Raw genomic sequence first — 25,955 nt, 5'->3', positions numbered from 1 at the left:
TGAGATATCTCTTGAGTATTCTTGCTAGTTCTCACTTGCTTCGTATCTAGCTAATGCTTGGGCAGCTGCCATGACTTAAGTGTGGCCTTTTTACCAAAAAATGCAATATTTAACCAAGTGGTTTTCATTTGTAAACCTAACCAGCGACTAAAAGCAAGTGGGTGGAAAGAAAAATAATATGCAGTAAAAAAGCAAAGAATTCTGCAAAACACCTTGGTCCTAACGTGCCACAAACAATGGCCTTTTGGGAGGTAAACCAGCAACTTACCATCCTTCCGACCTCCAAACACGGACTTCTTAGATCTCTAAGACAAGACCATATTCTCCAGGGAGCAAATATCGCCACAGCTGGTGGTGAATCAAATAACTGACGCAACAAAGCATCATTATTGCACCCGGGGGTAAGAATGGCTTGTATATGCATTCTTAGGATATTTCTAGTCCTCTTCTTGGTTTGGTTCTGTCATAGAAATATCATGAATGTTTGTTTTTAGTGGCTGGTGGAGACCAAACCTGAGCTACAAAATGTTCTAGTTTCATGAGATGTTCACTGAACTGATATTTCTGATTTCATATTTTGTAGAACTTTTATATATTTTCTTGATTCTTTGAGGGTATTTAAATTTTTTTCTCAAGCTTGATATTACTTGCTTGGTTTATCTTTACCTCACTCTGCAGGAATGCATTGTTTCTACTTACTGCTGCTTTAATGAGGCTGCATTCCTCTACCTGAATGCGCTATCACTACTCTCATACATGCTGTTAAGCTCTCAGTGGGGTCTGAGTGCAGTAAAAGCCATCCTGACTAAAGCCCATAAAGGCCTGGAGCTTGCACAACTGAACAAAAACAGAAAACAATGCAAACGGTTTAAATTTACCACCTCCACATGTCACTGAGTCGGTACGGTTCTTTAATACAGCAAAGCAGTCAGTTCTTGTGCTGTTTGAAACACAAGAGACAAATAACCCAGGTTAATTTCTCGAAATAAGTTACTTCAGATTTCATTCTTTAAACAGAATAAAAACTATTATGATGCCATTAGCCTTTTTTTCCCAGTTGATCAGAGCCTATATGAGTATTTTGTACACAACTTTATCTCTTCAGACAGAACTGATTTATGAACATGATCATGGGTCCAGAGTTTGAGTTAAGTGGAATCTGAGCTGCATGGAAAGCAGTAACATCCCCCCTCTGTTGGACTTACTAATATTTACCAGTAACTATTCCTAAGATGAGGACTTCAAAAAAGTCTATATCCCAACTTGGAAAACCAAGAAAAGAAAAACCCATACAGACACACCCACTGGCTTGTTTTCAGTACTTGTTGTTTGTGATGTTTGTGGTGGAGAATGCTGCCTGGTGTCGTGTCAGTGAATGCATTACCACGAACACGCTTCCATGAACGCACCGTGAGTCCTAACTCCTTCCCAAACAAATCTCAAATTAGGGCCTGATGCGAGGCACCTGTGGCTTCTCTCTCTGGTGTTTATGGTATGTAGCTGAAATACATAATTTAACATACCCAAAACAACCTTATACACATTCATGTTTATTTCACTGCCTTTTGTTTTAGCTTTGATCTTTATGTTAGTCAAACAAATTGTACTATATGTAGAATCCCAGAGTGGTTGAGATCTGTGAACCTGTGTGTTGACACCCATTTTTGTTTGGATTGTGCTGGATCCTGGCTAATGCCTTCAAAGATTCACCTGTTTTATTTTTATTTTATTATAAAACCAACTCTTTGTTTTTGTTTGGAGTTAGTTTGATCTCTATCTGTCAGGAAGTTAGCCCTTGTCGCTGAGGCCTCCCACACTTAAATCAAATCAAATCAAATCAAATCACTTTTATTGTCACATCACATGTGCAGGTACATTGGTACAGCACATGTGAGTGAAATTCTCGTGTGCGAGCTTCACAAGCAACAGAGTTGTGCAAAATACAATAATGTAAACAAGCAAAATACAAGAATGGCTACATCTGAAACTAATAAATATATGTACAATATATAATAGTAGTAGTATATGCATTTCTTACAGTATGCGGGTAAAGCTACTGGGCCCAGAGTGTAGACTGCACCATCTTGTATAGGAGCTCAGGTGAGTAGTTGGTAGCACTCCTCAGTGCCCTCTGTTTGTTTTAATATATAATTTCTAAGTGTGTGAGTGTGTATCAGTTTGTTGGAAGACATAATTACACACTAAGCAATGTATAGTACAATGTTATTTTTTTTCTGCTTAATCTAAAATATATATATATATATATATATATTTACTGTACCTTTACAAAAAAAAAAGCATTGCATTACTTTCTATGAGTAATGACCCGGGCACTGTATATTGGATAAAACGTGGTGATGAGTATAGATGTACCATGCTTGCTTTGATTATTAGAGAGTGATGTTATGTCGCAGTGGTCCTGTGCCACATGCTCCTGCGACATCTCTGAAAAAATATTAAGAAACATTGTTATATTCATTCTCCCAGTCTGCAAAACACAGACTGAATAAAATTCCCATCACAATTCCAACAAGGGTAAAAAGCTGGTCTGCTTTTTCATGACTACGATGGACTAACTGAACTGTTTAACTGTTTGTAAAACACTCTGTTCCTCTCTTTAAAGTTTGGGTTCACTACCCTAATGTTCTAATCTCATGCCAATGTCCCTGACCACCATGCAAAACTGAAAAGGAATGTCAGCCAAGGGAACCCCACAGTGTCCGAAGCTGAGAGTTCAGGATCTATCTCTTCTATGCCCCTTGGCGCTTTGCCACCCAGCTGAAAGAAAAACTACAGTCTCTGCAGTTTATCCTGACTAAAAAGGTTTCATTATGAGCTGGGTGTCAGCAGATCTCTGCTGGCATGGAAACTTGTCTTTATTTACCACCACAGGCAGAAAACAAAGTGATCATGTTCTTGAGTAAAAACACCTCAAGGGCTTAAAAATGGGCCTAATATCAGGTTTATGTGTGCTACCTTCACACAAACCCTTCAGAGAACTGAGGCGGTATCATCCAGAAGCAGATGTTCACTCCGTCATCTTCAGCCTTAGATCTTTTTTTCTTTTTTTCGGATCATCTTTCCCCTTGTCAGTTTGTTTCCACAGTTTAATCATCTGAAGAATCTGAAACCCAATGCCTCCACAGATATTCACAGCTGTACAATGAGTTGCTGTGGGTGTGGGGATTTACAAGTTATTTCTGCAGCTTGTGCAAGGATTCATGTGGGTCAATGCGATGTAAATTTTGTGCATAGGAAATGTAGCTATTCACGAGTGTCCAGTAGTCGAGTCACATCAGTAGACTAATTCTGGAACAATCAATTCCGGGTTCTCTCAGGGAACTCATTGCTGCTCCCAGTCCAACAAGACATGCTTGTTAGATTCATCGTTGATCCAAATTTGCTGTAGGTGTGAATGATTCTGTCTCTCTGTTAGTCTTGTGATAGACTGGCGACTTGTCCACGTTTGTGGGTGGATGGCTACAACATCCAGAAATCTATGCACCCAAACCTCCCAGCACATTTTTTTTAGTCGGCGTTGATTGTTTTGTTTGTAAAATTTTCGACTCCAACTGGAAAATAAAAGAAAAATTGAACCCACTGAAGTCAAAAAGGCCTCACATGTTGAATTTACAACCTGAAAAATATGACATCTCACTTATATGAAATCCAGTGCTTCCCGATTGCTGTTCTCAAATTACTTATGATTGAATTCCCGTGTTAAACTCATCTGTCAAGGAGAGCCTGGGGTTGATAGGTTTTTTGGTGTCAGGTGAGGAGATCTCAGATTCGCTGCCTAGCCCTGAGTGGGAGGTGATGAGAGCAGCTCTGGCACTGGATAGCAGAGAGGTAGGAACACATTCTGGGTGGCAGGTTAACACTCCCTGAGCTGGCACGACCCCTGCAACTATTGGATCAACACATCTCTCCAGTTCTCTCAGAAAGCAGAGAGTTGGCAGATCTGGTTGATCGAGCTGTTCTTTTATTCCGAGGACCTGGAGATTTAATCCTGCTTCTGTGAAAATAAGCAGATTTTTTTTTAAAAAATCTCACAGCCCAATAAATCTGCAGGATTTGTAGTACTTTTTGAAAAAATAACTAATTGTTTTGCCAGAGTGAGCTGTATTATATTATTTATGTTAGAAATGACTATTTTGCTCATCTGCTTTTGAAATGTTAAACATTTACCCTGCTTTCAGTCAATCATGTTCAATTAAGAGAGGTCGATAAGGGTATACAGCTCTGCTTGTATCTTGGTTGCCTGCTGCTAGTTCGCTTTGAGAAATATGCTGTCTAGAAAAGCCGAGTAACATTAGACAAACACAAAAACTTACATTTGTTACAATTAAATATTAAGACGTGAGAAGGACACACATTACAGGAGATTTTCAGGAAAAATTGCAGGTTTTATTGTGGAAATAAATGTGGACGTTCAAATGTTCAAACTAGTTCTTTTTGGGAACAACACAACAAAAATGGCATCTGTCCTTTTCCCTTAAATATTTCTGTAAAAGTACTTTCATAATGAAAATCTTAAGAGTAAGCCAGCAAGCCATGAGTTTACCTTTGCAAATCCAGCTGTTAGAACTGCTTCTGATACTGAATCCAGGTGTGACATCTGAAATATATTTTACCTCTAGAGTGTAAATCTAAATGGACCAATGGCAGGTCAATACCTGGCAGAACCAGATAACCTTCAGAAATACAAAACAGCACAGCTCAGATTTGTTTGCTTTGAGCTGAAAGTGAACCAACACAGAGAGAGGGCTGTATCTCTGCTGATGGATGGAAGTGTTTGTTCTCCAGCGAGGAAGGTGGAGGCGATAAAACACAGCTTCCTGTGTCTGTGAGCGGCTTTGTACAATATTATCTATAAGATCTTCAGCTGTACACTTCCAGCGTGGTATGCTGATGGTAAATTTTAATTTAATAATGTAAATATCAGTCTGATTTTAAAAAATGCACAAGAAGTAATATCACCAATTTGCATGTGCAATCTAGTCCATATTAATCATAAAATAGATTTCGGTTTTTATTGAAATTTATATTTTTGCAGGACTTATTGTGTCTGAAAAACAATCAATTAGGAGATATACAGTAGGAATGGACAACCTCTCCTGAGGTGATCCACCTTTAAAAAGCTGCAATACAAGCTTCCAAAATATGTTTAAAAGAAAAAATGTGAGCTGCTTTGCTTCTTTTGTGGTCTCCCTGTGTAGACGACAAAGATGATGATGTTCTCAGACTTGAAATACACTCCATGGCCTGTTCATTAGACACACCTTTTGATAGTACAAGTCCGGAACCCCTTGTTCCTTCAGAACTGCCTTAATTCTTTGTGGCACAGATTCAGCAAGGTGCTGGAAATGTTCCTCAGAGATTTTGGTCTATTTTGATATGATAGCATAGCACTTTGATGCACATCCATGATGTTAATCTCCCATTCCATCACATACCAAAGGCGCTCTATTAGGTTGAAACCACACCCCTGGTGGTCTGAACTGTTGATACAAGGCAGGGTGCATCCATGCTTTCATGTTGTTTACACCAAATTCTGACTCTACCATCTGAATGTTGCTGCAGAAATCGAAATGTCATCAACCCACTGAGTTTTTCTCCAGTCTTCTATTAGCCAGTTTTGGTGAGCTTCTAACTCTAGCCTTAGATTCCTGTTCTTACCTGACATGTGTGGAACCTTGTCTGGTCTTGTGCCGCTGTAGCCTGGACCTGGTCTGGTCTTCTGCTGCTGTAGCATGCAACATGTGTGTTCTTCTGCATCTTCTTCATTGTTATGAGTGTTCGCGCTACTGTTCCCTTACTATTGGCTTGACGCAGTCTGGCCATTCTCCTCTGCCATCGAGACCCACCCAGAAGTCGGCATATCAGTCTTAAAGCACTTATTAAAATGTTGGATAATTGAAATAGCAAAGAGAGATGTGATAAATGTGACAATCAACTGTCACATGAATGCTATTCTCATAATGTTTGTTGGAGAAAGTCTATTTTACTGTGGAGAACAAATGTCTGACTCACAGCTGGATGTCCCCACTTGTGTAAATCATCCACATGAGCTTCATTTAGTTCTACAGAAACCACAAAAGTTCAGCCCTGGCATCCTGCTGTGAAACGAAACACTTCGGGCCTCATGCAAGTCTTTTTTTTCTCTTTCTCCAGCAATGAAATGGGAAAGATTAGAAATCTACCAACATGCTGCTCCACCGCAGGGAGAATTAATCTACAGCTCTTACCACAGAACATCACTCCAGAGTCCAACACTAACATGCTTGTAGAGAGAATTCTGACTGAAACTGATGGGGAAATTCACTACGTCATGTTGAGAAACACTCGAACACTTCACCACAGTTTATTAATGGCTCCACTTCTTCCAGTAAGCTCTTGTGTTGAATCCGTTCCACAGCAACAGTTGGACTAAAACATTCTGTGGATGTAAATTATACGCTCAGAGTTCTAATAAACATAATATATAAAAGATGAATGTAACCACTCTAATGCCACAGATTGTTTGAAGTCTGTTATGAACTTTTGAGATTTTACCTTCATCTGTTTAGCGTCTAGAGACTGAATGTAATGAATGAAGTCTGTTTCCCTCCTACAGTAACAACTTTATTGGCTACAGTGGACCAATGAGGTTGGTTTCAGTAAACCTTGAAACTACCCAATGAGACCTTAAACTATACTGGATGTAAAAGACACACCCCACAACTCCCTGTGTTGGCACGAGTGTCAGTTTAAAAAATTGAGTCATCACCTTAACTTGAAGCACAAACAAAATCCAAATAGATGAATCGTTAAAATAAGAAAATAAAAAATTGAGATGTAATCTTGCTTTTTTTTTTCCTCATAGCCTAAAAAACCAGGGCTTCCTGTACTGAATTAGACTCTTTGAAAAACAGAATTAAAACTCATTAAAGCACATTAATCATAGAGCTGTTATAAAGTGGAAAACTATAGGCTCAAAAAATTTGTACTGGGCATTTTAAAATGGCACAGTGTACAGAGAAAGACTCTTTGAGGCAGCTTCAGGTGGCAGTTATAAGTGCAGTTTTTAGCACTTGGAGGATTTAGTATTTGGAGCCAGTTTACTGAGAGCATTAATCAAGGTTAATGAAGCACTGTCTTCTCATGCATTTCTTATGGAGACCAGAGGATGTACACACCGTTTCTCAAAGAAAGAAAAAAAAAAAAGGCCTTTTTTCTTCTTTAAATTTTTTCAAGGCTTTGGGTTTCAAGTCTCAGTAGATGTAAGTTGGCAAAAAACTGATCTGTTTTTTGGGGGAGTTGTTTTGTTTTACAGTGTGCGAGTGTCAAGGTTGTTCAGGTCAGTCACTTCTCTGCTCAGTTTTATGAGCTTGAGCACGAAAGGGGCCGCCACACCATGAATTCCCTTCCCAGAATGCTCTTTTGTTTGACGTGCCACTGAGTAAGATCTGCTTGAGCTGGTAACCGTAGCAACAGCGGTGTGTTGTAAATGTGTGAGGGTTTTGAAGAAGTGGGCGAAGACCAAAACGTAGAGTTTGTTTGTCTGAGTCTGAAGGGCACACGGCTACGAGTTCAGCCGGAGTGGACATCACAGTCCAGACGAAGGTTACAATGCCATCATTATTTCCACAATTGGAACAGTTTTTTCCATTCAAGGGAAAAATGATTCTTTCTGTATTTTCTCTAATCATGTCTTTCGCACTGTTAATTACACAATCTTGTGGCACTGTTTCTTCTGTAGCATTAAACCAATATTTAAATGAGCGCAGTAGATGCAATGATTTAAAATTAAAATAAAAAGTATTGACAGTATATGTTAAGGTTCATGAAACCTCTGTATCCTGTCAGCAATGAACAGTATAGTTTGAGAAAACCTTTTTCTGAATAAAGGGCTTTTTAATTAAAAAGGCTTTTTTTTTTATTGCGGAGTTGAAAGTACACTTGGAACAATCGGCTGTATAGCTGTCTGCAACTGAGGGTCTCATGCACCCACATTCTTTCTTGCCATCCACATTCATCTCATCGCTCGTAGTGATTCTCCTTTAAGGATCATGGATACATGTTGAAATGAAAGAGAGTAGGCACATGTAGTTTACACACAAACTTTGTGGCACAAAAGTTTTTTTTCTTTTTAATCCTGTGTGGCTGCTTTTACAATCAGAATTATGATCTGAATTCACTGCTGTGCCAAACACATTTTGCTTTTCCAAGATCATAAATTCTCTATAGGCTCCTCATGTATTCAATTCTATTTGTTATTTTAGGTATTACATTATTTGTGGTATGAAAATGTCTAAGAAAGGTCAGGCAGGGAGGGGTGGGGGGGATAGCAGATGATATTAAAAGCATAGAGTGCGAACAGAAATGCACAATATTTTGGCAACTGCCGCACCTACAAGAAAAACAAACATACAGCACCTAGAATACAAAAATTAGAAAATGCACAGGCACATAAGTTCTTGTCGTGTGTGTGTGTGTGTGTGTGCGCGCGTGTCTCCAATATCAGTACTTTTGTGTACACTTTTTATTATATTTCATGTTTCCTTCTGTGCTAAAGTGCTGTTAGGGCATTTGGAGGGGGATTGAAATGTTGGGGAGGAGTTGAGGATGTTTCAGTAGTGAATATTTTGGGGGGGGGGGCTGATGGTGGAGTGTTGAGGGTATCATCTTTCATACCCCCTCGGGGGAGACCACATGACCCAGAATAACAGGGAAAGGCAGCGAAGAAAGAGACGAAAGAGAGAGATGTTGGGCCCTGCTGCTCTGAGCTCTTCAATGAAAACCACATGTAGGACAGAGGGAGGGGGGTGAGGTGTGTGTGTGTGTGGGAGGGGGGGGAGTGTAATGACTAAAAACTCAGCCTCTGAGAAAGAGAGAGAGAGATAGAGGAGGGAGTCCCTCTGAGCCTTGCTGACATTCCCAACCAGCACTGCAGGGGAGAGCACTGTGGTGAGATTTACAACAATAAGACAGTGTGTGTGTGTGAAGAGTCTTTAACAGTGTATCACACACGCTCTCTCTCACTCATTCTGAGCTCTGGGCTTTGATACGGCTGCAGGACAGACAGCTGCCTTCACTGTCGATTTGGAACAAGAGGAGAAAGCTAATCTCAGCGGCCGGTGTGGTCTGTTTTATTTCTACCACAGGGAGAAAAGAAGATTTCCAAGCAGCAGAAGAAGAAAAGAAGCAAAAGCATGTCCAACGCTCTGGTGAGGAGAAACTCCAGCAAACAGGGTTTACAAAACCTGATGAGGTATGTGGTCGATCCGTTTTTCCGTTCGTGCTGCTGGTTCCTGTTTGTTTCGCAGAGAAAGAATCGGGTTAATATTTAAACACCACACAAACACACTCACATTTCACTCACACAGTTCTTCATTCTTTTTCTGCTTCAGTCAATAAACAGGACATGTGAGGTTTTCCTGTAAAGCTCTGGAGCATGACTGAAGGGTTTCATATCAGCACATCAAGATAAAGAGTGTGTGTGTTTGTACTGTAAACATAATGGGAACAGTGGGATTACTGGGAGTGTTTTGGGTCATGCAGGGTTTTGGGGGGATTTAGGGATTTTGAATCGCCTTACCTCCTTTCAGTGTACCTAAAAAGAACAAAGGAATCATATTAAAATCTACTTTGTACTCTATTATTTTCTATTAAAAACACACTTAAAAGGAAATGTAAGACTGTAAAGTGTAGAGGGAGGTTTGAGGCGAGCCCCACGCCCAGGGCTTCTCTGTTTCACCAAGAAGGGAAGTGGTGTCAGTGACCAGTGTCAGAGTTGAAAGGTCACCTGAGTCAGTCTTTTGTTTTCTGGGCTTGTATGGGTGGCAGCACGTCCTGTCTATTGGGAAAGATTTTGTTTTTCATCCTGTGTGAGGTTCCAGTGCGACTGTGGTTTTTAACAGAGATGATAACGCACGCTCACATGCTGAGGTACTCACGCGGTAGAGGGAGGATGTTTTATCTGTTTTATCCCTCATAGACATAAATTATTGGCTGACTTGGCTTTCAGTTTTGCCACATCTGTACAGATGAGTTTTGAAACAGACGGTTTGAATTAAATAGGAGGTAACATCCTTCAGAGCAGTTGGTGCACCACGGAAGCTGCGAGGGAAACCAAAGTAAAGACAAAACTTTACATCATCCAAAACGGTCTCTGCAGCGACTCAGGATAAAGTCAGTCATGACCCATATTAACGAGTGTTAGCTCAGTCCATAGAGGTATCCTCTCAAGCAAATTTGAGATCCAGCTCTTTCATGCCATGTTTTATATTCACATTTAGGTGGATTTGTTTTAATCTTGGTCATTTCAGCGTAACCTGTAAGCATGTGTGACTCTTAACTTTGAGAATGTGTCACTCTGGGATAACAGTATTGCCCAACTAATGAATTCCCAGTGGAGATTATGCATGTTGCATCTGTTTGGGTCCACTGTGATCTGGATTGGGTTTACAATCCTTGCATGTATTGATGACTGTCCTCAGGTCTCTAGTGTTTGAGCTCCATCTGTGAACGCTGGAGTTTGAGTAGGTGTTTCTGTGTTGTAAAAGTCCCAGTTGTGTTTGTTGAAGTCGTGTAAGGAAATGCATCATATGCTTGACAAATGTCTGAACTCATCTCTCTATTTGGAGACTTTCCATTGACTCAAAGTTTCTCCACAGAGAACTGATGCATGTATTTGTCATAGACTGTCCTGACATTACTGAGTATTCACTTACGAGCGTTCGTGGTGTCTCAGCGATTCTAGAGGTGTCGTAATCAGGGGGCTCAGAGTAAACCTCTGAGTCACAGTGAGAACGGTATTCAGGCTTTGTTTATGCACAGATAACAGCTGGAGGAGGCAGTGTGTCACTCTGATTCAGTCCACTTAGCAGATGTCCTCAGTCTGGGGAGCTGACAGAAGCAATGACGTAATACCAGAAAGACTGCACAGCTCAAAATTGAAGGTGCAGTGATTCACTTGGCATTTTTGTGTCTTTTGTTATCAAACAGGTCAGTTTCATCCAGACTGTTTAGACATTTCTTGAGTTTTTACACCAGTGTCTTCCTCCAGATACAAATGTGTTCTCCTGTTATTTGATCTATAATCATTTCAGAGATTCCCACATATGTTTTAGGAATTTATTAACATTCGAGTGACTTAAAGTGAGTCAATTTATTCATGGAAAACATTAACTGATTAGCTTAGATCAACTTAACATTAGTTGGCAACAATCTGAATCAATCTTTTGTTTTGTAGATAGGTAACACTCACAGACTGTATATAAAAGAGTCATTTTTAACTTGAGCGTCTTGGTCATATTAAAAATGGGATGGATGTGATGAGCAAAGTGTGCGACTGAGAAAATGAACGCACTCCACACTGATTGGCTGACTCACTGATCATTGGCCAGTGAGCTTACTCGTGATAATATATTTTTGACTGATCATAAATTTCATAACAAATTTATTATCAAATAACTTAAATTGGAAGTATTTATTGACGACAGTACAACCAGAAGAGTCGCCCCCTCTGATCATTAAAGATAAATCAAAGTTCTTCCCTTTTAAAATCTGATAGCAACATCTTTTGTACAGTCTGTGTGTGCACCTTCAGTCAGCACAGGGGTGGAGCGCTTGTTTATGCAAACATTTTACTTTTGTGCCGTCTTAAAATTCTCTTAAACAGAAGAATCTAAAATCCTGAAACTTCTGAGACAGTTTATTCAAAAATCTGGCATGCACAATTTGGAAACTGATGTTACATTGCCAAGAATGAAGCAACCAGGCCTCCCTCCATCCATTTTCTTAACCTTCTGTCCAACTCAGGATTACTTGGGCATGAGCTATCTCATAACAAGGAATAGTCTTTATAGTGTTTTCCATGTTTGTTAAATAAAGATAAGCTTAAAACGTTTAAGTTTAAAACAAAACAAAAAAAGTCTTTGTATGCATAGAAACAAAACTGAAACTCAATCAAAAGCATGCCAGGACTACAGGCAGTGACATCACCCAGACCAATCAGAAATGCAAGCTCTGCAGAGACTTCTCCATAATGTCCCTTTTCAGTGGCTTAACACTAGATGTGTGTGATTAGAAGAACTCAAAGAAAAGGTTTAATCTTAAAAATACCTGTGTAAGCACGTAACATAGCTTAAAGGAACAACCGATCGGCGTGAGGGGAAAACATTGTTGATGCCACGCGAGCAAACCTCTGAAATATTTTAGCTTTTCTCCTCCACCTGAGCAGGATTGGTGTATCTGACAAGCTGACACTGTTTACTAGATACAAATATTATTTCACGATAGATCTCAAAAGGGACACAAACACAGAATATGTCATCAGTGTGAGCTCAAATCATTGCATCGGGTCGAGGCAGGCAGTTGATCTGTTTTTAATCAGCTCTGCGTGGGAGACAAACACTGCCCTCCTCCTGCCAGCTTGGTGGGGCCTGGCTCAACCCGCAGCAGTGATGTCACCCAGGAGGCATACCTGCCTCAAAACAGCCTGAGTGCTGCGACCTCTGACCTTCGAATCCCCCACACATGGGTGGGTTTCCTGAGTGTTTATGGTGCAGGGAGATAGAGCGAAGAATGTTTGGGGGGAGTTGGAGTGGCGTAAGCTGCTGAGTGATGGGGGCCCTGAACTCTCCCTCCCTCTGCAGGTTGTCCTCATTAAAGGGATGGAGGGAAAGTAAACACAGCGGGGCTTCCTGTTTCCAGGGGTCGTATCTCTGAGAACAGATGACAGGTTTTCATCTCTCTCACTTCAGTAAACATCGAATGATAGCCTAAAAACCCAGGAACCAAAAACGTTCCTGCTATCAACATCTGTTTTTTCAGCTTATAAACTGCACCCATTATTGTGAATTTAAATTTGTTAGGAGCCATTTGTAGCATCACCTAGGTTTTTAGTTCCCTTGGATGTTCAATATATCAATGTGGTCTTTTGACGAGAACTATACCTGAAAGTAGCAGAGAGTTGTCTGTGTTAATCCAGTCACAGCCTTAAAACACCCCAAAACTTCCTTTTACATCTAAATTTAGTTGGAAAAGAAAAAAAGGTGTAAAGTACTGTTTTTAGATTATTACAGACTTGAAGTTTACATACTGAGCAATTTTCTGTTGGTCTAAAAGTTGAGTTATCAGAGTATGTGTGTCAAGGGTGTAAGTTAGAAGGGAACAGAAAGACATGTAAGATCTGGTTAAAATAATAAAATATATATTTTATTTACAGCATAAAAAAATGTATCCTGATCAGGGGAAAGAATAATTAAAAGAAAACTAAGCACAATAAAGGTCGATTCCGCAGTTCGCAACCTCCGCTTCCGCTAAACACAGTGAAGCAGCGACAGTCAGCCATCCTAATGTACCAGGGGTGTCTTTATGCATTTTTACAACGGGACTTACCCCGCGAGGGTAATTAGGGAAAGCAGGGGGCGGAGTCTCTCCAGGAGAAGATCCAATAAATACAATAAGAACATGCAACACTAAAATACACTCAACATTAAAACATAACAAAGCATTCAACACTAGATAAGAAATCCTTCTTCCCCGGATGATGTGTAGTATTATTTATATTATTGTCATGTATTATTGTGGGGTCTTAACCTTACAGTATAAAGCACCTTGAAGTAACTGTTGTTGTGATTTGGTGCTACATGCCAGTGGATGGTGAACTTTTACACGTGGAGCCATGGGCTTCATAAAAACATCACATGTGCTAAATTTCGAGTTAAATTTCATGGAAAATGTTAGAAAAGTTCCATTTAAGGTAGACACAGAGAATAACCTTTTAATTTCTCAGGATAAATCTTGTAATTTTGAGACATGAATCACTCAAGTAATTTGAACTTTGTTAAAAGTCCACCCTGACATCTTCACATGGAAAAAGCTTTCCCAGCTTCTCTGTTCTCAGGCCACTCACCTCTCCGCCTTTGCTTTTTTGTTTTCTGCCTCTTTAATGTAAAATAAAGGTTTGGATGCAATCAGATACACAGTTTGTGTTTGTTTGTTTGGGGATAGATGGTCTTGCTGGGTTCCAGATTTGTTTGGATTCTCATGGAGCGATCGCACAAGATTCTGTTTTCCTCTTTTGCTGCGTCCCTGTGTTCTTTTAATTTTCCATTGATCCACATTTATAGAATAGTTTATAGAACATTTATAGAATGACAAACTTTTGCTTGAAGTTACTTTTTTGGGTTACATTTTACTGGCAGGAGCTTTCTCACTCGCCCTCTCCTTTAAAGCCTGTGTGCAAACAAACCTGCAGGATTCCCAGACTTCGGGGATAAGTGGTCTGTTTGTGCTCTGCATGGGGGGGTTGGACACCCAGAGATCCAGCCATAACATGGTGATTACTGTCTCTGGCGATGTTGCTGGAGTTCTAATCGAGACTATTTGTGTCTGACTGCAGGATGATTTGTTCCACTTTTTTACTGCAATGCAGAAATATATCTTTTCTTATCTCTTTGCTTTATTTTGAGTTGGCATTTATTCTGTCATCACTAACTAAGAAACTAATTAAAATGCCTAAAACAAAGAAGAGAGAAAGCACTTACCTTACAAAACACTGTGCAGAATCTCAGTTATTCAGAAGTGCTTTTGAAGCTGCCGGTCTGTCTGTAGATTTCTTCAAATTTAAAATAATCATTTGTTTTGAACTAAAGAAACACCTGCAGGTCCAGGTGTCTTTGACTGAACCTTTTCTGAATGAAAAGATACCAGAATAGAGCTGAGGACATTTTAATCACTTGAATCAGGACATGGCGGCTCTGTTTCTAGTTCGAAAGAGATCTGGCAGCTCTAGCCTGTTTAATATTCTCCTCCAGGGACAGTGAGTGTCATAGGTTTATTGATTCAAGAGCCCCAGGCTGGAACAGAAATATTTAGGCACATTTTCCTTGTCAAAAATGTTTGAGCCGTTGTCATGGTGAGGAACAAGAGGCACATGTGCTTCAGATGCTGCAATCCTCCATTTAAATGCACAAAGAAGCATAAAGTTTATTTCCTTGGTTTCCTCTCTTTCCCTGGACACAGTTCTAGAAATAAATTCAGTACAACCCGTTTTATGGGTACCAGGTAATGATGCAAGGTTTTGGAAGGGAATTAATACAAATAACACACTACAGAGTCTATTGGCATGCTATTGCCCCTGTAGTTACCCATAGCAGTGATCTAAGCAAAACATCAAGGTAACATTCTGATGTTGAACAGGGGCAATGATTACTGTGTTTGCATGCTATAAATTTAGTGCAGCTGTGGCTTATGGTTTGCGGGATTTAGGTCCTGATTTAAGCACCGATTTAATGGTAAAATTAAGAATTTAATGATGTTGCTGGATGGAAAAAATAAGAGGATCACCAGAGATCACCAGTTTATCCAAAGTTGAATGTGAATGCATAAAGGTTTTGGGGCAAACTTGTAACTGTTGTTCATCTCTGAGAGCCCTTTAAAGTATATAATTCAGTTCCTAATCGCTGAAGACTTATTAAGACATTTGCCAATATGTTGGAGTTCTCACCTGCTGATGCCACTGCAGGAAAAAGTTTGGATCATCACATCAATTTTATTGTTTGGAGAAAATAAAAAATAAATTCTTGTTGGAGTTCTTGCACTCCAACAAGGCACTTGTTTCGTTAAAGTCACAATATTGTTTCAAATTGTCCATCAAGCAGGAACTCAGTGTGTGAAAGTTGATGGGTGCAGCTGAAACTGGATTACTGTTGTGCCCCAAGGCTCTGTGCTGGGACCACTATCAGTTTCAGTGTTGGGGTCGTTAATCAAAAAGTGTTACGCATTAATCAGTACTTTTTTTTTTTTTAAAGTAATGCAGTACACCAAAGAAAGTACTTTGTTACCTTATTTTCTTGTTTCTCTTTAAAATGACCTGAAATGTCACATAATTACCAGTTAACAATAAACACCTGTGGGTACGGTTTCACTCACAACTCTTCCCTAATGAGTATACAGAATGTCTTTCTTTGAAGGCACAAAGCAAAGTTAAAAATCAACACAAAGCAATTCCTGCAGTAATCACATTACAGGTACAATCCGTAGCATAAACAGAGTGTTCCAGTGTTGATGTTAAATGTGTTGAAAATATTAATTTTAAGCAATCAGTTTTAATAAAACAGAAATGTTTAACATGATGTCAGTGAAGTTGGCGTCGACTTAGAGGAAACGTCATGTAGATGCAAACGTTAGTTAAGCCAGATGTCACTGTTATGTTTGGTTTTAGTCCACAGTTGCGCAAACTTGGGCTTGTTTTTCACTAGTAGTCCATTTCTCAGATCTCTGAATGAATAGATCATCTCTAAAATCATCTGTTTTCTTTCCTATGAAACTGTTGATTGCCCAACCAAAGAATTTGTTCTGACACGAGCACATTGACTAAGTGACTGTGACACTGTAGCATTAGCGCCCTGTCTCTTGCATAGAAACAAAGGGAAAAGAACACTGATACGTATTTATTGTAAAGATAAATTCTAAACTCTTTTATCACCACTTTTCTAATATATTTGATACTTATGTTTGAAATAACCATTTGCTTGATTGATACAATTTCATGCATGTCATAATTTTTGTGTGACATGTGTGTCTATTAGTGTCATCTTGTCTGTATGCATGCACAGAGTATGTAATGCTGATGTCCTGGAGTTTGCTAACCTCGTTAGGACTTCCCTGATGAAACAAATATTTGAAGGTCAGGTTAAGCTGCAGAATCTGTGCTGAGAGGTTTTCTGTGTGACATGCAATCATTATTTCGGACAACACTCAGTTTTTTTTTTTTTGTTTTTTTTTTATAAATGTACCGAAACATTTTTAAGAACAGGTATGAGGTTGAGCTATAAATGCAGACTTGGCAATAATTTCAGGGGTTAAATCATAATACAGCGGAACCCCGACTTACAAAATTAATTTGTTCCTGAGGGTCTTTCGTAAGTCGAAGCACCCATCGCGCCTTTTGAGTGAACGATAGGCTATAGGCTAATTGCTAACTGCAACAACAATATGTCGTTCAAGGGGAACAGCGAAGCGCAAGTACGAAAGCCAAGGGGGTTGTCACATGATTCGGAAGGCATTGTCGGCTCAGCCAATCAGAGCCAGCGGATTTCTTTACGCGGGCATTTTGCCGTAACACGGGCAGAAATATTGCCGTTAAGTACCTTCGTAACTTGAATTTTTCGTTAAATGGGGCATTCGTAAGTCGGGGTTCCACTGTATTTAAATATCTGGGGCCTCAAATATAAATAACCCGTGTTTGGACAGATGGGGGATATTTCTTCATAAATGCTGTGAAGATGAATAACACTTTGACCCTGTGGTTCTGTGATGCTCGGCTGCTTCTTCACAGCTCATCTGGTGACTCCCATAACGTTTTTTTTTCAAATAGGAAAATGGAAATCTTTTCTGTTGTAATTGACCCGCTGTCCTGACTTGTTTCAACACAGCCATGACCTCATCTTGCAAACGTCTTCCCATCATCCGCGCCTGTCCCACGAAGCCTGGCACTCTTTCAGCCTGAGAGCAAACCATGTTATTATGCCACTGAAGCCAGTCAGCCCTGCGATGACAAAGTGTGTGCTTGCAAAAGAGCAGCGGAGGATTTAATACATTAACCTCACTTCTCCTGAGATGAATCCCTCCTTTGTTCTTGTTCCGGTGAAACATAGTCGGACAATAAAGTTAAAGCCTGGACAAGTGCAGACAGGGAGAGCATGGCAGTGTGCAGTTTAGTGACTCTGTTGGCAGGTGGCAAAGCTTTTATCTGGTTTGTGGCTTTGTGTGTCGTGTTTCTGGTTCTTTCTGCTGGTTGCTACAAATGCTGGTGATTACAAAGCTTAGGGTTTCTTTTTCTTTTATTAGATCCGCTAGCAACCGGCTGTGTCTCCAAAACACAAGAAAGCAGTTTATTCTTAAAGAAGCAGTACAGCATTTTGGGATGCGATGATTTTAAGTTTCTTCCCGTTAGAGTTGCATTGGATTAGTTTCATCCAAATGAAAGTGAAGTGTACACAGCTGCAGTTCCTCTAATGGCCACTTGAGGTTTTCTCCAAAAGTGAGTCAGTTTTCACAGACTACCTGTTAAAATGCCAAACTTTACAGCAGAAATACAAAAAATAAATCTGGCTGTAACTAATGCATTTAGATTTCTTGCAGCTGTAGCCAACAGCTGCCTGCTTGGTCTTGCCTCTGGCTGACCTTGTGACCTTTTTTCTGATGGCTGATTTGCCATCGTCGCTTTTCTTTTTCATTTTTCTTCCAAAAATATCGAATGACCACATAAGGTGAAAGCTGGTACGGCTCCAACCTCCCCGCTACCCTAGATTGGATAAGCGGTTAAGAAAACTGAAGAATGGATGCACAGATATTTATTATGGAAGAAAAAAGTGGAAATGCCAATATCATTGCACGCCACACAACACAAGAGCGAAGAAATAAATGTTTTAATAAAAACCTTCATGAAGCACATCTGCTGCTCTGTTTACTGTAACCACTTTCCTCACTTGAACCTGCTTTCATATGTTCCCTCTTGTTTATTTGTGTAATCTGTCAATCACACTGACCTCAAGGGCTGGAGGGCGCTCTGTCGGCCGTTATTTGAGGACAGGTTCAGGGAAGCGGCGTGCTCGGTCATGCCTGTGGTGTCAGTTTACAGAAGAGCAACACAAGACTGGAGAAAAACCTGTTTGATTCCTGCTGAGGTAGAACAAGTGCGCTGTGCTTGTTTTAATTGTCTGGAGAAGCAAAACTACCCTGACAGAGTACAGAGCAACTCCAAGCTGTGAGCCAGGTTTAGGACCAGCGCAGACATCTCTGCTCTGCAGCAATGATTAAACATTGCAATTGATTTGATTTTGATGACACAAATCATGAGAAGGAGGAAGTAAAGCTAACTGTAATCCCGGTATTTTAGAAACACTCTGATGGAGATTAATCATTTAGCCCGAATCAGTCTGAGCAGCTGCCAGGCATGACAGAATCCCACAGTGCTGACTGCAGAAAGGAAACGTAATGAGAGGACAGCGTGGTGAGTTTCACTCAAACAGTCTGCTGGGTCAAAGCTCGGCAGTTTTCAACACCCAAACTGCTGACAGCAGCAAATCAAGCAGAGCCAGGTTTTATGTGCCAACTGTGCTCCACTTTAGGGCTCACATAGGATTATTGAATAGTTCTTTGGCATTTGTAGGTCATTTTGGTTTATACTTGCCACAAGATATTATGCGCAGGTATTGTGCTGACAGTTTTACTCAGAAACATTCCACCTGTTGGAGTTGGAAAGTCATATTATTAAGTTTAATTCTGCCGTCTTGATTATTTTCATGACCCATCCATCCACCCCAACCTCCTTTCCTCCCATGATAATGACTACAGCCACTTTAAAAAAATAAATAAATTCAAAAGTCATTTTGTATGATTCACAGTTCAAAATAATCCTTGCCCATATTGTACTGGGCCTTGGTCCAGCCAGTCAGTTTGTCCTCTATCTAAAATTAGCTGTTTTAGCTCCTCCTCTTTTTAAGGCCACTATCCAATCTGTGATACTTGGCCCTTTATTGCACAGGAAACATAGAATCTTTGAAAAGTACCTAAGATGTGTGTGCTGAATCATATCTCCTGAACCAGCGTGCTGATGAACTCTGCTCTTATCAGCTCTGATATGTCTTCCTCCCTCAGTCAGTTTTTCATCCTTCCTGTAGGCAGGGAGCAGCAAAAGGAAATGAAAGAATGGAAAGAGGTGGAGAGGCCCGAGCATAGATGGATGTGGGTCAGCAGGGTGTTTTGCTGAGGTGGCCCAGAAACTAATAGTCTGTGGTGAAATGGAGAAAGCGAGGTGAAGCAGTGTTTGCTTTCAATGTGCAGGTAGCAGTGGTCATTGTGTCAGGACAGTTTATTCGATGTCAGGATGACAGACGTATTAATATACTAAGATGTATACTAATATACATCAATGTGGAGTACAAAACACTTCAAAGCTATGAGCTGAGCCATCAGTGTGACCACATGCCACATCAGAGACACGATCATTCATCTGAAGGACTTGTACTAAATGCTTTTGGTGTCCACCCACCCTTGAGGAAATGATCTGTGAAAAGGTCAACCAGCCAGTTTCCAACCATGCTTTTTAGAGAGTGGGAAACACATTATTCAAGTGACCTCGTTGAGGGTGAGGAGATCTGCAGATTTTGTTGTTTCTTTGCCAGTGTTGGGACTAACGCGTTATTAAGTAACGCGTTACAGTAACTACGTTATTATTGTGGTAACGAGCACGGTAACTAGTTATTATGCCAAAATCAGGAACGCGTTACTCGTTACTGGGATTTAGATAGGGGTCGTTACTCGTTACTTCGTGTGGTGGCTATCGCGGAGCTTCCACAGATTCAGTAACATTAGCAAGTGGTGGAGGCCAGCAGGTGGATGAAGGAAAAGGGACGCAGAAGGAAAAGAGACCCGAGGCGGCCGCCGGTCCAAGTGTGAACTGAACTTCAGGTAAGAAGTTATGACCTGCAGTCTCTCTGGGTCAGATATGAACCAAGTTTAGGTGGAGTTTATTTTCGTTATGCTGACTTTTTCCGTACTGCGTGCTAGCTAGCATGACGGAGTTTCTATACAGCTGGGTGGTGCTATGATGTTAACGATGTTGAACTTTATTTTGTTCATAAGTTATTAGAGTTGCCAACCGTCCCGTCTGGTATTCAGAGAAAATATTACGCGTTTCTTATTGAGGTGAAAAGGAACAGTTTGTCCCGTAATTCAGCTACAATGAAAAAGGCACAAAGCTGGAGTTATTCTGTGTCTTTACGCTGCACAGCTGCCTCTTCTTCTCTCATTCTCTCCCCCTCCCTCTCCCGTTTCTACTTCAATCATGAAACTGATCAATGATCAGCTGATCGGCTCTCTTGTTTGTTTAGCTCCTTGCGCCGAAAGAGCTTCCGTGCAGTCCGAAGCGAGAGGAAACCAGCGGATGTCGCGCTAAACAACAGCAGCACGTTTAAGCTTGATCAGCTGTTGTTAGAATTTATTTAATATTAATTTCTAGTATCAGCTGATGTTTGCTGGAGCCACAGCTGTAAAGCTGCTGGTCATGATTCGGTTTGGTTATCTGGTGAGAGGGAAACATGAAGATGAAACCAGGAGATGTCCTTACTGAATCATCAGAGCTAAGTGATGGAGAAACAGGTTTACCTTTTAGGTGACATGAATGAGTTGAAGGGAAGTTATGAACTGTTTCTGAGAGACAAATAACCCCAGGATCCTTTTTTAGGTAGCTGACAGCTGGTAACTGTGCAGGGGCGGGTCTAGCAAAGTGTTGCCAGGGGGCAGGTAGGGCATTAACAGGGAAAGGGGGGCACAAAGAAATACTTTTCTTTCTTATTCTCATTTAAAATGTCTCGCTTTTAAAAAATAATTATCTGAATCTTACAACAAACGATTGATAGATTGATGCATATATACCATCAGAACAGTGTACATCACTGTCACAACAGTGTTTGTTTTCATTCAAAGGCTTTATGATTTTTCCTATAATGGTGGGCCGGTCTCTAGTCAAAATGCCCTGGCCATTTTCAGTCCCAGTCCAGCCCTGTATGCAGCTCATCTGCAGTCTGGTGTTACCTACATTTCCTATTCAGAAGGCAGAATTTCCGAGTTCTGAGTACAATCGAAAGCACCACGACTGCAGTTTTTGTGTTGGATGTAAAAGGCGCACATGACTGCTGTGACGTAGGCTAGAATCATGGCAGCAGTCAATGACGGTCCAGGCGTGGGATTTCTCTCGTGGAAATATGCACATTATCTTTTCCTTTCTATTGGTAGGTGGCACAGTGCACTGTGGCAAGTAAGCAAGCTAGAAGACTGGCAAAGTTATGGAAGAAACACATTAACAAGAGAATTCTGAGTAAAACCAAAGTTACTTTCCCTAGTAACTAGTTACTTTGAAAATAACGAGTAACTTGAAGTAACTGAGTTACTTTTGAGAGAAGTAACTAGTAATGTAACTAAGTTACTATTTTAAAGTAACTTACCCAACACTGTTCTTTGCAGTTTGCACCCATCCCAATGAGCTCTGTTCCGCATTTAATTTAAGTCCCGAGGCTTGCACCAACATCCTCCTACTTCAATACCTACAGAAATTAAATGACTAACTTTGCACATTTCAGTTGCAAAGACTTTAGTAAAGCCAGAGTAGAGGAAATCTGAAGTGTTGAAGCTTCTCAGTTGGCAGGAGCAGGATATTAACATAAAGAAAACACCGAACCCAAAGCTGATCTTCATTCTGAACAGACTTTTATTCCCAGTAAACTGGAGCTGAAAACAAAGAGCAGCTTCACTTTGTTGATATAGACTAAATCTCTGAGATCTCAGGAAGAAGGACGAGTCAAAGGAGGTGACAACGCAGCTTAGACCAAACTGTGCCTAAAATAAGTCTTATCTGTAAATATCAGAGATCATGCAGCCGGTTCTCCTGCATCAATCCATTGTTTTGAAGAAAAGATGAGGGCGGAGGAGCAGATGGAGCCTTGGAGCCGTTAGCAATCTATTAGTGACACAGAAGCCAAATGTGAGCTTAGTAACTCGACACCTGAGCTCGCGCAACTGTTAGTCCTCCACATGCCTCTTCTGGGAAAGAAGCTGGATAAACACAAGACTCTCAACAATATACTTTATAATTCAAAAAAATTAAAAAATGCTTTCAGCTATTTAGCTAGAAACTTGGACAAGAGTAAAAAGACACTTTATTTAAGCCCTTTAGTCTAAATTAGAAAAATCTACTGTTCTATCAAATCTGATGTCAAAACAATGGAATATAATATAAGTGCCACTGAGGAAATGGCCATACTTGTTCCCAAAAACAATGACTAAACAGGCAGATAGTTAAATGATGGTTAATCAGACACTACAGGTAGGAGCCTGGAGAGGTAGCGAGGGCAGAAGTCACAGGTGACCACCGTTCTGCTTGTGTTTCAACCTCTATGGTTTATCACTTGGTTCCTTTTTTTAAATCATTGATTCATGTCACTCACTTTATATTAACTTTTCTTTAGGTTTTAATTTGTTTACTTTGCTTCATTTTGTTATTCGTTATCCTGTATAACCAGTGAGCTCATTTTTCTCTGAAAGCTGATTTGCAAATTGCTTCTTTTAATTGAAACCAACATATCTAGTGTCTGTGAAGGTTCTCAGTCATCCAGGTCATCGTAGTCAAAGGAGCTGCAAAGAAAAGCGTCTGGACTTCTTTAAGTTACTTGAAGACGTTTCACCTCTCATCCAAGAAGCTTCTTCAGTTCTAAGGTCAAATGGTGGAGAGTCCCAGATATAAACCTAGTGGGAGTTTCCCCCCACAGAGGGACAAAAGGACCCCCTGATGATCCTCTAATCGCCTGAGCCAAGGTGTGAAACTGGGTGTGGGTCCCAATCAGCCAGAGTTTCGGGTGAGTTCATTGTGAAACCTGGCCCCACCTTATCATGCGAATTCCTGAGATCAGATGGCCCAGGATGTGAGTGGGCTGGCGTCTGAATGTCACTATGTAGCCGGTGTATCAGAGAAACTCAGGAGAGTTTTCTCCAAGCACGACATCCCAGTGTATTTCAGACCCAGCAACACGCTCAGACAAAAACTGGTTCACCCGAAAGACAAAACGCCAAAACACAGACTTAACAATGTGGTGTATGCTGTACAGTGCAGCGAGGAATGCCCAGACCTCTACATTGGAGAGACCAAACAGCCACTTCACAAGCGCATGGCACAACACAGAAGAGCCACCTCCACAGGACAAGACTCAGCAGTCCATCTGCATCTTAAGGATAAAGGACACTCTTTCGAGGATGCCAATGTTCACATTTTGGACAGAGAGGACAGATGGTTTGAAAGAGGAGTGAAAGAAGCCATCTATGTCCACTGTGAGCGACCATCTTTGAACAGAGGCGGGGGTTTACGACACCAACTCTCTGCCATCTATAATCCAGTTTTGAGATCCCTTCCCAGACGCCTTAACGCCCACTCACATCCTGGGCCATCTGACCTCAGGAATTCGCATGATAAGGTGGGGCCAGGTTTCACAATGAACACACCCGAAACTCTGGCTGATTGGGACCCACACCCAGTTTCACACCTTGGCTCAGGCGATTAGAGGATCATCAGGGGGTCCTTTTGTCCCTCTGTGGGGGGAAACTCCCACTAGGTTTATATCTGGGACTCTCCACCATTTGACCTTAGAACTGAAGAAGCTTCTCGGATGAGAGGTGAAACGTCTTCAAGTAACTTAAAGAAGTCCAGACGCTTTTCTTTGCAAGCTCCTTTGACTACATATCCAGTGATTTTTTTTTTTTTTTTCCATTGTTGACCACCAAATAAACAAAGAAAACGTTGCACTTTTTTTTTTCTTATGTTGCCGTTTCCGTGTGAGGCGAGGTGCTGTCTGGTGTGACATTGGTGTAAATCAAAGCGTTGTTGCAAAGAGTGCTCGCGTTTGGCTCGCTGTCTTCTGATAAATAAAGATCAACTGTGTTTGTAATAAATACTGTGATCTCATGTTGACATGAAGCGTAGCACGATTGTGTTTATCTGACGCGCAAACAGACGGCGGTGTTTCTCATCCGAGGCCCGGCAGATGTTCTTCTGGCCTCAGAGACTCACTGTTCAGAAACCCAGGAGGCTCAAGAGACGACCGCGAGTCAGGAATCTGGGTTATGTGTGATACATGATGAAGGTTGTGACATTTCCCAACCTCCTCTGTTGAAAGAAGTACGCCATGTGGAGCAATACCACATGGAAAAGTACTAATTATTCCCCCAAAAAGTCTCAAAGTTACTGCAGTAATTACTTCAGTTACTGCAGGAAAAATTCACGTCTTTTGATCTGACACATTAATAAGACTGAAAAATACAGGCAGTATTTTTGATTACTGAAGTACAAAACTGGTGTAAACATTTCAGACTGTATGTTAGGGGAAAAAGCTAGACTCGTTTTTTTGTTTCTGTCTTTGCTCCCCGCTCATGTGCACCAAATTGTGCTGTTTAGGGATGAATAAAATAATAGGAAATATTCCAAAAGTCCCAAAGATCATGACATGGTTGGCAATGGAACGTGTTCAAACCTGCCTGCACTCTTAGTGAAATGGAGTCCTCCTTTCTTTCCAGGCTGACGGCCCAGAGGAGCATCGAGGATGCCGAGGAGGTGGAGAGGGAGCGTCGTCGGAGAGCTCGAGAGTCTTTACGCCGGAGGAACAGTGGCTCAGCGCCCGGAGAGTCATCACTGGACGGCGAGATGCCGCCAGAGGAGAACACGTGAGTACAGAAAATATTGCAGAGGCCCTTTACATCCCAAACGCTTCCTTTTAAAATATAAAGAATGTGATCTCTGGTTATGGTGTTTGTATGAAAAGCAGCCTTTTTCCGAGTAGGACATCTGGAACATGCTGGTGGGTTTTAGTTGCTGTTTTGGAATATGTGCCTCAATTGCTTATTTTTTCTTTCTTTAAACAGTTTGCAACACGTGACTTCTTGCTTATAAGCAGCTCTGGCTCATATATAAGGGATGTAGTGTCTGTGTTCACCCCTTTTTTTTTTTTTTCTATTTAGTGAAGTCTCGTTCTGAAGCTTCGAGCTGAATATTGTCATCACTGAAACCAGACGCAATGACGCAATGAGATAGATTTGACTGTGATACTGAGACACAGTCTTTCAATACTTGCAAAGGCCCGCACGAAATCACACCCTGCTTTATTTTTTCCTTTTTGACTCTAATGGGTGACGTAAAGTTCAAAATTTACATCATGTTGTCGTTGGTATCCCATATGGAAAAGATTTATATAAATCTTATAAAGTTTGTATCTGTCTTGTGTGAAACTTGTATGAAAAGCATATAAGTGTGAAAACAGATATAAGATCCCTTGAAAAATTATATAATGAAACTTGTATGTTTTGGATACTTACTAAAACAATGTATGAAAGTAATGCGAAAGTGGCCACTTTCA

General features: G+C 40.7%; 1 protein-coding gene across 1 annotated transcript in view; it reads left to right on the top strand.

Annotated features, from left to right (window-relative positions):
- Window positions 1-2,078: 2,078 nt before the first annotated feature.
- The window catches only part of lsp1a (lymphocyte specific protein 1 a), a 48,207-nt gene continuing 24,330 nt past the window's right edge, over window positions 2,079-25,955 (top strand). Inside the window, exons 1-3 of the mRNA XM_005950606.3 lie at window positions 2,079-2,100; window positions 9,147-9,253; window positions 25,120-25,266. Coding sequence (XP_005950668.1) covers window positions 9,195-9,253; window positions 25,120-25,266 — 206 coding nt within the window. The 5' untranslated portion in view covers window positions 2,079-2,100; window positions 9,147-9,194. The remainder of the gene's footprint in view (window positions 2,101-9,146; window positions 9,254-25,119; window positions 25,267-25,955) is intronic.

This window comes from Haplochromis burtoni, unplaced genomic scaffold (assembly GCF_018398535.1).
Source record: "Haplochromis burtoni strain Fernald_Lab_line unplaced genomic scaffold, NCSU_Asbu1 Contig_814, whole genome shotgun sequence".
In the NCBI taxonomy this organism is placed as follows: Eukaryota; Metazoa; Chordata; class Actinopteri; order Cichliformes; family Cichlidae; genus Haplochromis; species Haplochromis burtoni.
The sequence above is the reverse complement of the archived record's forward strand: the minus strand, read 5'-3'. Positions and strand labels throughout refer to the sequence as shown.